Source organism: Dipodomys ordii, unplaced genomic scaffold (genome assembly GCF_000151885.1).
Source record: "Dipodomys ordii isolate 6190 unplaced genomic scaffold, Dord_2.0 Scaffold15, whole genome shotgun sequence".
Lineage (NCBI taxonomy): Eukaryota > Metazoa > Chordata > Mammalia > Rodentia > Heteromyidae > Dipodomys > Dipodomys ordii.
In genome coordinates, this window is record NW_012267231.1 from 17,301,049 (window position 1) to 17,313,769 (window position 12,721).

At 48.6% G+C, this 12,721-nt stretch overlaps 1 protein-coding gene across 1 annotated transcript in view; it reads left to right on the plus strand.

The window, feature by feature from the left end:
- The window catches only part of Etfa (electron-transfer-flavoprotein, alpha polypeptide), a 51,118-nt gene extending 38,764 nt beyond the window's left edge, over positions 1 to 12,354 (plus strand). The window contains exons 8-10 of the mRNA XM_013011942.1: positions 7,387 to 7,452; positions 11,678 to 11,758; positions 12,229 to 12,354. Coding sequence (XP_012867396.1) covers positions 7,387 to 7,452; positions 11,678 to 11,758; positions 12,229 to 12,354 — 273 coding nt within the window. The remainder of the gene's footprint in view (positions 1 to 7,386; positions 7,453 to 11,677; positions 11,759 to 12,228) is intronic.
- The last annotated feature ends 367 nt before the right edge of the window (positions 12,355 to 12,721 follow it).

The following is a 12,721-nucleotide window of genomic DNA, read 5'->3' on the forward strand; positions in this document are numbered from 1 at the left end:
CAATTGGATTAAGTGCAGAGACACACGTGCTAGACCAAGTGTTCTACAGCTAAGGTATGCTCTCACCCTAAGGGAATAAAGCTTTTTTTTTTTAAGAGAGCAAATCTTAAGTATCATCATCACATGAAAAAAAATCAGTCATAAAGTGCTGATGTCTCATACCTGTGGTCCTTGCTACTTGGGAGGCTGAGGTCTGAGGACAAGGTTCAAAGCCACATCTGTGAGACTCTATATCCTTTCTCTTTTTTTCTGGTCGGTCGTGAGGCTTGAACTCTGGGTCTGGGCACTTCCCCTCAGCTCTTCAGCTCAAGGCTAGCGCTCTACCACTGAGCCACCTTCCCAGCCCGTCTATATCCATTTAATCAGCAAAATAAACAGAACTAGATGTGTGGTTCAAGTGGTAATGTTAACCTTGAGCCAAAAGCTAAGCACTCAGGACCTGAGTTTAAGTCACACAAAAACAAAAGACAAGTGGCTGGTGAGGTGACAGATATGCTAATCAATGTGAGCATGGCAACCACTCTGAGATATGTACATGTATCAGATTATCATTGTGTAAATTCTATATGTGTAATTTTTATCTTTCAAAAATACCTCAGTAAATGTAAGGAGAAGCAGGCTGCCTTTTACCCCGTGTACATCACCTCAGCCAGCACTGCAACGCTGCCAGCCTCCTGCTGCTCTCCAACAGAAATGATCTCCTGTTTGATTGTAGATAAGTAGAATAGTCCAGTAGAGTGCAGTGTGACTTCAAGCTCATCATAGACCCTTGTGGTGAGCGGCATGCTACCTTGAATCTCAGTGTAGACCTGTTGATGGATGGATGGATAGATGGATGATGCTAGATAAATGGATGAATGGATGGATATGATGGGTGGAGGATGGATGGATGAATAGTAGATGGATGGATGACTGGGACATAATTTCAGCCACAAGCCAAAAATGTGAGTAAATGTTCTGTTGGTGCCGAGTTCAGGCTCGTCAGTGTCAGTACAGGAGTGTGCAGCTTGGGAAACAAGCCATAGGTAGTTGTGCTCAGAGTTTTGGGGCCTCTTCCAAAAAAGGAAGAGTCTTAAACACAATTTGGCAAACAGAGGAAGTAGTTTGGCCTTTAAAACGTGCAGCAGGATGAAATATAGCAATATTAATGCACAGGAGACTCGCAGTAATTAGAAAATGTAGTTCAGTTAATCTACTCAAAGAGTCATTCATTATTTGCTATGATAAATTCTTTTCCCTGCTAGCCTGGCATCTGTCCTGTGCATGGGTGTCTTGTCTTAATGGTTACTTGCTGTTGGAGGAAAGAAGAGAAGACTGAGGAAGCTTTTTTCCTTTGAAAACCCTTCCCCGTCAGAGGTGGCACAGGGCTATTCTTGAGCATTTAACGTCGACTCTCTGAGCACTGGTTTAGAACTACTAATATATTAGAACTACTAATATATGTTATGTTTAAAAGATTATACTTTGAAGAAATGTAGTTTTTTGTGTTTCTTTCTCAACTTTGTCTAGAAAGGGGACCTGTTGGTAGAAAAGAAATGGAAAACCTGATTTTTTTTTTAAAGGGGAAACAATATTGACTTGGTTTTTCTGCTCTAAATGCTCCAGATTTAACCACAGTGCTCACATGCATACTGCATGTGAACAAAAAGTAAATGCTGGGCAACATTGACTCACACCTGTAATCCTAGCTCCTCAAGAGATTGAGATCTGGAGGAACTTGGTTCAAGCCCAGCCTGGGCAGAAAAATCTTCAGGACTCCAGCTCCAAAATAACCAACAAAAAGCCAGAGTAAATGTTTGGCTCAAGTGGTAGAGTAACTGGCTAAGCAAAGTACAAGGCTCTGAGTTTAAACCCTGGCCTCTAGTTTGTTTTCTTTCTAATGTTAAAAGTTTAAATCTCTTCATTCTGTTTTCCTTCCTTTTCTTTTCTCCTTCCTTTCTTCCCTCCCTCCCCCACTTCCACTGTTGGGGTGGAACCTAAGGCATTATCTTCTCCTTTGGCTTGGGTGGCTTGGTTGTTTCCTCACACTTGCTTAAGGCTGGCGCTCTATCCACTTGAGCCATACCTCCAGTCCACCCTTTTGATGGTTAATTGAAGATGGAGTCTGGCAGTTTTCTGCCCAGGCTGTCTGCAAACCACAATCCTCCAGGCTCTCAGCCCCCTGAGTTGCTTAGGTAGAAATGTATTCCAATTCCAGGAAGAAGTGAATGTGTTGAGTTTGTATGATAAACTCAGTGATCATCTAAACACTATCTGTTAGGAACAGGCACAGTAAAATCAGCTAGCCAACACCACCCAGGGCATGTATCCTGTTGTGATGCACTGGCATAATTAGTGTGTCTGTGCCCCAGACAGCCCCCCACACCTGGCGTCCAGGTCCTGTGCTGCCCTCTGCTGGAAGATTGCTGTAATGGAAATATACTCCAACAGTGTAGGAATGGTGGCTCTCCAGAGTTGTTGGGTGTACACAGAAGTCCTGAGACCCCTGAGGACCACGGCCCCATCCTGGATGTGTGGTGGGAAGAAGGAATTGAGGGCTGGGAAGGTGGCTCAGTGGTAGAGCGCCTGCCTTGCACGCATGAGGCCATGGGTTCAATTCCTCAGCACCGCATAAGCAAAAAGAAAAAAGCCGGAAGTGGCGCTGTGGCTCAAGTGGTAGAGTGCTAGCCTTGAGCTGAAGAGCTGAGGGACAGCGCCCAGGCCCAGAGTTCAGGCTCCATGACTGACTCCCCTCCCCCCCCCCAAAAAAAAAGAAAAAAAACCAAATTGGCTGAGTGCTCATTGGGTGCTCAGTAGGCTGAGATCTGAGGATCATGGTTTGAAGCCAGCTCAGCTCAGGCAGGAACATCTGTGAGACTTGCCTCCAGTGAACTGGAAAGTGGTGCTATAGGTCAAATGGTAGAGCACTTATCTTGAGCTGAAGAGCTGAGGGACAGCGCCCAGGCCCAGAGTTCAAGCCTCATGACTAGCAAAAAAAAAAGAACCTCCTGTACTTTCCTACCCAGGCCAGCTTGAACTGTGATCCTCAGTTCTCAGCTTCCTGAGAAGCAAGGATTACAGGTGGGCGGTACCTGACAAAGGTAGAACCTTTTTTTTTTCTTTTTTGGTCGATTGTGGGGCTTGAACTCTGGGCCTGGGCACTGTCCCTGTGCTCTTCAGTTCAAGGCTAGCGCTCTACCGCTTGAGCCACAGCGCCACTTCCGGCTTTCTAGTGGTTTATTGGAGACTAGAGTCTCATGGACTTTCCTGATCGGGCTGGCTTTGAACTGTGATCCTCAGATCTCAGCCTCCTAAGTACTAGGATTACAGGCGTGAGCCACCGGCACCCTGCAAAGGTAGAACTTTTGACAGTGCTTGTTAGTGCTTAGGTGGGTGCTGTTCTTTCTTCAGGTCATGATTGCCTCTTGCTTACATGGAGGGACCACAGCACTGCTGCCAGTCCTGCTCCTCTCTCCCTCCTCCATCCACCCTGGATTTCCTGCCTTGCTAAAACTACCCAGACCAGCTCCAGCACCCCCCTTCTTTGTGCGTCTGCTCTTTTCTTTAATCCCTCATTCTCTGAACCCTTAATTGCTATTCTCCCTCCAACTGCTTCCCTTATTTTCTCTCCCAGTCATTTTCCTGATTTGGAGGGAAGGCGCCTGGGGCAGGGTCGGCCTGGCTGTGTTGTATCTGAAATGCTCTGCAAATCAGCATCTGGAGAGTTGGGTACATGCTAATTATCATTATTGAGATGCAGAGATGCGTTCTGAGCCTTGAGGAGGCATTCTCCGATATTAGTCTAATTGCCTGTATATGGTTTTTAAAAGGAAGAAGAAAGCTACCCATTCCCAACTCATGCTTCCGACTTGCAGTGCTTTTATGCTTCTCAGAAAACGCCCCTGCTCTTTGCCCATTTGGGGGGTCCCTGCTGATGCTTGGGCCTGGGGCACCTGCCCGTGGCTCAGATCTGTTTTCTGCTTACCAGGTTCATGCTTCACATCAGCGGAATTCATTTGGAGGGCAGAGTTTAAAGTAGACTTATTTATATGATGTTTATGCTTACCGCCAGAGTGAGTCAACATTTTTCTTAGCATTTCATGATGCAAATGGAGCTTTTAAGACTTGTTGAATTTTAATGTAGACACGTGTGTCAGAAAGACTCATTTATAGGACTATCGATCTTTCCAGTGCTTGCTTTGGGAGTGTCTAGAAGAGTGTACAGAAAGAGTGGTTAGTGGCCCAGTGTCTGACTGTCTGTCAAAATAACTTGCTTTCAGAATCATTCTGTTAGATTCTTTTGGTCTAAATAACTTGCTCTCAAAATCATTATATAAGAACCCTTTGTCAGGGCACTGGTGGCAAAGTGGGCATCCATGCTCACGCCTGTCATCCCAGCTACTCAGGAAGCTGAGATCTGAGGATCACAGTTCAAAGCCAGCCTGGGCAGGAAAGTCTGTGAGACTCTTACCTCCGATAAACCACCAGAAAATCGGAAGTAGCACTGTGGCTCAAGTGGTAGAGTGCTAGCCTTGAGCTGAAGAGCTTGAGGGACAGTGCTCAGGCCCAGAGTTCAAGCCCACAACTGACAAAAACAACCCTGTGTGCTTTAGTGAATATATTATATATTTTAATTTTTTACCGGTCCTGGGGCTTGAACTCAGGGTCTGGGCACTGTCCCTGAGCTTCTTTTGCTCAAGGCTAGTGCTCTACCACTTGAGCCACAGCTCCACTTGTGGCTTTTTCTGTGTATGTGGTACTGAGGAATCAAATCCAGGGCTTCATGCATGCCAGGCAAGCACTTTACCACTGAGCCACCTTCCCAGCCCCCTGAATATATATATTTGATATATCTTAATGAATGACCCTTTATGAATGAAGTGCTAGTCAGAAGAAAGGGAAATGATTTTAAGATCATCAGCCAAAGTTACTTATGAATCTGAAATGGAAAAGAAGCTTGTTTTTCTCTCTGTGTCCCTGGGGAGGCCACAGCGCAGGGACCGGGCCTCTGCGTGAGGACAGCGGGGCATGTCACAGCCCACAGACTCATGGCACACGCCGTGGAGTCATGGCCTGGTTGGCTTTGAACCTAGAGCCATGCATACAGGAGACCTTCCCCACACTCAGGCCCCGGCTCTTCAGCCACACCCCCCTTCCTTATGTTCAAGTAAGCAAAGGAGCAACCAGATAGGCGCCGTGACTTCCCATGGCCCGAGAAACCTAGATAGCGCCAGCAGAATCAGAAACGAGCCCGCGCTGCATGGTGTGGCCGGCTCCCATGGCTGAGTCACTTGCTACATTCCCACATGACAGAGCGGTGGCCTGCGCGCCGAGTACCTCTGTTGGTTTATAATCTCAGCACTGAGGACCATCTCAGCTTTTCCACTCAAGCATAGCCTTCATTCACTTGATCCACAGCTTCATGTGCAGCTTTTTGGAGATCAGAGTGTCATGGACTTTCTTGCCCGGGCTGGCTTTGAACTTTGCTCCTCAGATCTTCAGCCTGCTTGCTCGTTGAAATGCTCTGTGCTGGCTGTGCACTTGGTAAATTAGATCGTCTCAGCCGGCAGAAAGCAAGCAAGAGCCGCCTGACAGCTGCCATTGGTGTCGAAGTGGCCGGCGGTGAGACCGTGAGCCCCCCCCCCCCAAGTGCTTTCTCCTTGTCCTTATCAAAAGATTTGGTGTGACAGAACCAGTGTGTGCACGCAGCCACGCCTCCTACCAGGCTACGACATGCCACTTCACTTTATGTGTGGGAAACCGTTTCCACTGAAGCTTTAATTATACCTTGTAGGCAGAGTGGAACATCTAAGCTCTTTTAATGAAGATCTTATTAAATCACTTCTTCATGACAGCAGAGAGTTTTAAGTTTTCAAACATAGGCATTTTGGAATTTTATTATTTGGGGTTTTGAACTCAGGGTGTGGGCACTGTCCCATCGATTTTCTTTTTTCTCCTAAAGGCTGGCACTGTACCATTTGAGCCACAACTCCAGTTCTGGCTTTTTGGTGGCTATTGGAGATAAGAGTATCATGGATTTCCCTGTCCGGGCTGGCTTCAAACTGTGACCCTAAGATCTCAGCCTCCTGAGTAGCTAGGATTACAGACGGGAGCCACCAGCGCCTGGCTAGGTTTGTTATTTTTTACCCGGGGAAAATTTTCAAATATAATTTTCTTGTTAAGGTATTGTACAAAGTGGTTACCATTTCATAAGGCAGGCAATGAGTACATTTCTTTTTTGGACAATGTCACCCCTTCCTTCTTTGCTTTCTGCAACCCAGTTTCCCCCTCCCATCCCTACCCACAAGTTACATACGTATTTTCCAGAGTGTCTTCTGAATAGCATGATTGCATTCGTTCACCCTTCCTCCTCTCTTTCTGTACCCCTTACTCCCCCTCCACCAAAGGGGGAAAAAAAAACTCACCAGGTGCCAGTGGCTCATGCCTGTAATCCTAGCTACTCTGGAGGCTGAGATCTGAGGATTGGGGTTTGAAGCCAGCCTAGGCAGTAAAGTAGTCCTTGAGACTCCTATCTCCAATAAACTCAAAAAAGCCAGAAGTGGCACTATGGCTCAAGTGGTAGAGTGCTAGCCATGAGCAAAAGAAGCTCAAGGACAGTGCCCCTGCCTAGAGTTCAAACCCCAAGACTGTCAAAAACAAAAACCCAAAGCAAAACAAATACCACCACCACCCATAACAGTAAAAACCCATTTTTCTATTTCCTCGAGTTTTGGAGACGTTCCACCTTTGGATTCCTCCCCTCAGGGTCTCCTCCTTCCCTCTGTGTGTGTGTGGGGGGGCGGTACCCAAAGTGCTGGATAGATGCCCACGTCCAGTTCTGTGTTGGATCTAGCTTCCCCTTATGAGAAGAGAGCATGCGTCGCTTGTCTCTCTGAACTTGGTATACTTCACTTCGCATGGTTATTCCAGGTCCATCTGTTTTCAAGGAAAAAGTTTTCGGAGTGTGTGGCACTACATTTATATTCTTGTAATTAAAAAGTTCAATAAACATACCTAACTATTTGGCCTGGCTGGTATGTGTGTTTAGATGTGTTAGACTGCGTTCATAACCACGAGTCGGTATGGCTGGGCTGTGAGCCAGGGCGCCGTGGATCTGTATGGCAGGGCGCCACAGGCCATGGAGAGGTGGACCGAGAGACTGGGGCAGTTGCTCTAGAATCCTTAGAGCCACGTTTGGACACAGCGTCCAGCCGCTGTCTGTCCACGTGTGGATTATTTCATCCCACAACCGTGGGAATTCTCTGGAGAAAGAGCTGTGTGACAAAGGCAGGCGTGACGGAAGCCGCACACGCCGCGTCCGCTTCATTGAACAGCTGCGAAGAGCCAACGCTTGGGAATGTATTCCAGAATATAAATACGCATTAATCATGTGGTCTCTTGTTCCAGGAACTTTATATTGCTGTTGGGATTTCTGGAGCCATCCAACATTTGGCTGGAATGAAAGACAGCAAGGTAATTGCTCACGGAACAAATGGCGCTAAAAGGGAAAGTTTTCACTTGTAAGATTCAGGTTTTGCTTCAGTGGGAGCTGGAGGAAACAGAGCTGTTGGTCCCTGGCTGGAGACGGGAGCAGGGACGGGGCTCTGTCACCGGCTTGCAGGGCAGGCCAGTCCGGAGCTCAAAGCTCACTCTCTTGGTCTGCAGGTTCAGATGGGGCATGGTGCCCACCATGGCCCCCGTTAGCTCTGACAGCCCATGAATAGGAAAGGTGAGGCGTTAACAGTGTGGTGAGCCAAGCACCAGTGCTTACACCTGTAATCCCAGCTGCTCAGGAGGCTGAGAATCAGAGGATCGCAGTTCAAAGCCATCGGAGCAGGAAAGTCCATGGGACTCTTTATCTCTAACCAGCAAAAAGCTGGAAGTGGAGCTGTGGCTTAAGTGCTAGAGCTCCAGCTGTTGGTGAAAAGGCTGAGGGATAACACCCAGGTCCTGAGTTCAAGCCCCAGGACTGGCACCAAAAAAACCTTGGGGGGAGGCACTCCTTCCCTGATTGTCTGTCTTTGCTTCCCTCTGGTCCCCTCGCCGTCTGCCGATACATGTCACTAACGTGTGCAGGTCTCTTAGGCCGTCATAACACGCCAGTGATGGGGAGGACCTGAGTGGAGAGCGCTGGCCCTCCGCTCCCACTCGGAGCACCGCGTGGAATCCTGCGCGAACATGTGTCTCAGAATCCAAGGGCACGTGAATTCATGCGCACCAACACAGGGCTTGAATAATGAACTTCCCTTTCACAAGTCAGAGTTGCCTCTGACACCCCTGTGCGTGTCCATTCACACGGAAGCGTGCTGTCAGAGGTAATAAAACTTTTAACAGGCTTGATGTCTAACTCGAAGAAATGCGCACGCTGCCCCTGTGGCTGCAGCGTTGGTAGAAGCAGTCAGACGTCACTGTCGGGCGCGGGCCTCTACAGAGCTGTCAGCAGCGCCAGGGGCGGCGGTGATGGACGCATTGATGAAGAAAAGAACAGAGCTGGAAGCCGGTGCTGGTGGCTCAGCGCCTGTCATCCTGGCTACTCAGGAGGCTGAGATCTGAGGATCACAGTTCAAAGCCAGCCCAGGCAGGAAAGTCCTTGAGACTCTTATCTCCAATGAACCATGAGAAAACCTGAAGTGGAGCTGTGGTCAAGTGGTAGAGCGCTCGCCTTGAGTGAAAAAGCTCATGCGCAGCACTCAGGCGCAATGAGGTGGAGATGGTGGACTGAATGAGGGTGGTGAATGGGGGGTGGGGGGTGGGGCTGGGGGTTGACAGGACAGAGTCAGCCAGGTGGCCTCCACCCAGGCCACAGATCCATACTTATTCAGTGTGCTCTTGGGTGCTGACCTGGGGTCCCGCAGTGACTCTCATCTCTGCGTCCCTGCCCCTGCGCACCACTGACCATCATGCTCTCAAGGACAGGTGCGAGGTCTGATCAGATGAGTGGCTAGGATGAACTGTGCATAATCATATAACCATTTTTAAATGCTTTAGGAAGAAGAGCTTGAATTTATTTATTTTTTTGCCGGTCATGGGGCCTGAGCTCTGGGCCTGGGCGCTGTCCCTCAGCTCTTCAGCTCAAGGCGAGTGCTCTACCACTTGAGCCACAGCGCAACTTCTGGCTTTTTTCTTTTTGCTTATGTGGTGCTGAGGAATCGAGCCCAGGGCCTCAGGCATGCAAGGCAAACGCTCTACCACTGAGCCACCTTCCCAGCCCCAAGAGCTTGAATTTATGAGGAGCTCTTGAGTACAAACAATTGTGTTTGTTAGTGTTGGGGCTTGGGGTCCAGGCACTGTCCTTGAGCTCTTTTGTTCAAGGCTAGCACTCTAACACTTTGAGCTACTTCCAGTTTTTTTCTGAGTAGTTTATTGGAGATGAATCTCATGGCCTTTCCTGCCCGGGCTGGCCTTGAACCTCAGATCTCAGCCCCTTGAATAGCTAATATTACAGGCATGAGCCACCGATGCCCAGCTCATATGTTTTTTTTGTGTGTGACTAACTAGGGCTTGAACTCAGGGCCTCATGATCTTGTTTAGTTGTTTTTGCTCGGGGCTAGTGCTCTACCACTTGAGCCACACTTCCATTTCTGGCTTTTTGATGCTTAATTGGAGATGAAACTCACACAGATTTTTCTTGTTCTGGCTGAGTTTGTTTGAACCATGATCCTCAGATCTCAGCCTCCTGAGAAGCTAGGATTACAGGTGTGAGCCACTGGTGCGCTGGCTTTTATGATTCTCTTTTTTTAGGAATGCTATAATCTCGAAAACTAACCAGCCCGCATCTATCTTTTTTTTTTTTTTTTTGGTCGTGGGGCTTGAACTCTGGGCCTGAACACTGTCCCTCAGCTCTTCAGCTCAAGGCTAGCGCTCTACCACTAGCCACAGCACCACTTCTGGTTTTCTCATGGTTTATTGGAGATAAGAGTCTCACAGACTTTCCTGCCTGGGCTGGCTTTGAACTTTTCCTCAGATCTCAGCCTCCTGAGTAGCTAGGATTACAGGCGTGAGCCACCCCTACCCAACCACATCTTTTTTTTTTGTCGGTCCTAGGGCCTGAACTCTGGGCCTGAATGCTGTCCCTCAGCTCTTCAGCTCAAAGCTAGTGCTCTACCACTTGAGCTACAGCGCCACTTCTGGTTTTGTGGTGGCTGACTTTGACCCGTAATCCTCAGCTCTCAGCCTCCTGAGTAGCTAGGATTACCGGCGTGAGCCACTGGCGCCTGGGCCTTTTTTTTTTTTTTTTTTTTTTTTTAATTTTATAATACCCTGTTTGTTCCTTGCTCACAGTTAGGGTGCCTGGTTCTAAAATAACTCTTTATAAGAAGACAGGGAAGCTTTCAGATGATTAAATTGTCCGCTGTCTCCCCAGGTGGCTCGGGAGAATCATTAGCTGTCATTAATTAAATAAATCTCTGCTTGGTGCTGTGACGCTGGCTACTGGTCCCCAGAAGAGTACTTCCTGGGAAATTCCTCGGTGCAACCCTGCTCTGTACAGTGCTTACCCCTGGGGCCTGGGGTCCACACTCATTTGAAACATTGTTTCTGTGTTGTCTGAGCTCAGATCTCAGACATTCTAGCATGTTCTGTCAGCCCTGTGAGGCGCTCATTCAAGGACCTGCACATACGAATCCTAGTGCTTTAAGCCTGACTGTATGGAAGCACGTAGTATATTAATACCTGTAGTTTTCCTAAGGTACGCCAACAGGTAGAAATCTAACCACCTCCAGAGAGCTGACTTGTTATAATGTGCTATTTATGACAACCATACCACACTGGGGTGAGCACTGTAATGTTATCTTACTGTTGATGGTACTGCAGGTATTTTTGAGGAATACCAACCTTCTCCCATATTCTGCTTATAATTGGTCATAACCTTTCACATTTAAGAATATTTTTATAGTAGGTAATGGAAATGCTTGGTATTTTTTGTAAGAGATAGTTTCCTGCTTGAATTTTCTGCATGGATTTTTTGTACATATTGGAGAGAGAGAGAGAGAGTGAGAGTGTGTGTGTCTGTGTGTGTGTGTGTGTCTGTCTGTGTGTGTGTGGTCCATGGACTTTCTGCCTGGGCTGAACCTGCCTTTAGTTCTCAGCCTCCTGAATAGCTAGGATTACAGGTATGATCCTTAGCACCTTGCTTAACATTTTCTTCAACTGCTGAGTAAGGTTATGTCTGTAACCCCTGCCACATGGGAGGCAGAGGTTTGAGAGGATGTCAGTTTGAGGCAAGCCCACACAAAAGGTTAGCAAGATCCATTTCAGCCAACAGGCTAGGTGTGGTGGTGCATACCTGGGCCCCCAGCTAGATGGGAAGTGCCCGGGGCTGGCCCCAGGCCAAAGCACGAGCCCCTATCCCTGAGGTGCTGGGCTGATGGGCCTGAACCACTGCACTCAGCCATTAGTGGAGATGGAGTCTCACAACGTCTCTCTGTCTCGGGTGACCTCCAAGTACTATCCCCAGTCGCCACCTCCCAAGGTCCAGGATTACAGGCTTGAGCCACAATACCCAGCCTCATGGTTTTGAATTCTCAGAGGGCCTAGTGGGGAGTGGCAGACACTTTATTGCGGACAAAAGTATGCCACCGACACTCCTTGATAGACATTTGCAGACTATTGATAGGTCCTGAGGGGGGAGTTGAAACAGAGCCAGCCTCTGTGCTGTGTTTTCTTGACAAAAGCCCACCTCTTTCTTTCTGCTTCACAGACAATTGTGGCTATTAACAAAGACCCAGAAGCTCCAATTTTCCAAGTGGCAGATTATGGCATAGTGGCAGATCTGTTTAAGGTAAGTGAGGCTTGCTGGCTGCTGTCATCTACATCTCTTACAGCGAGCTGGTCGGGCAGCAGCTCTTAAAACTGTGGTGAATTAGCCGGGCTCCAGTGGCTCACGCCTGTCATCTAGCTACTCAGGAGGCTGAGATCTGAGGATCGCAGTTCAAAGCCAGCCTGGGCAAGGAAAGTCCGTGAGACTCTTATCTCCAATGAACCCCACTGCTGTGGTTTTCTCCAGCTTTCCTCTCTCTGCTCCCCACCCTCCTCGTTACTAAAACCATTCCAGCCTCGTGCTGTCTGTGGAATTCTCCCAACCTGATGTTTTTCCCCCACCAGAATCTGTGTTCTCTAAGTGGCTGCTCTGATCCGCTGATCTTTTCTCCCTCAGAACCCTGAGCCTGGAGCACGGCCAGCCATTAGTTCTTCTTCTCACCCTCTGCACCCCCCTATAACACGAGCACACTTCCTGCCTCTCCCCCACAGAAATCCTCGTGGCGGGAGTCAGGCCTGCCCCTGAGGAGGCCGCCACGCCCCTGGGACGTCCTCATAGCTCTGTCGGCAGACGGTCTTCCTCTGCCGCGGTCTTACAGCACAGGCTGCTGCCCCTGAGATCTGGAAAAGAGAACGGGGCTGGGGGCTGGTGCTCCTGCTTGTAATCCCAGCCAATTACTCAGGAGCCTGAGATCTGAGGATCAAGGTTCAAAGCCAGCCTGAGCAGCAATGTCCCAGAGACTCTTACCTCTCATCACCAAAAAGCTAGATGTAAAGCTGTGGCCCAAGTGGTAGAGCTCCTGCCGTGAGCAAAAAAGACTCAAGGACAGCAGCCAGGCTCTGAGCTCAAGCCCTAGTGCACATGCGCACGTGCACGCGCACACATACCAAAAAACAGGAGCTTGTAGCTGCCAGTATGCCCAGGCCAGTGGACACTCGGGGAACCCAAGTTTGCATTTTTCTTTTCCCCAGATGGGGTCGTGTG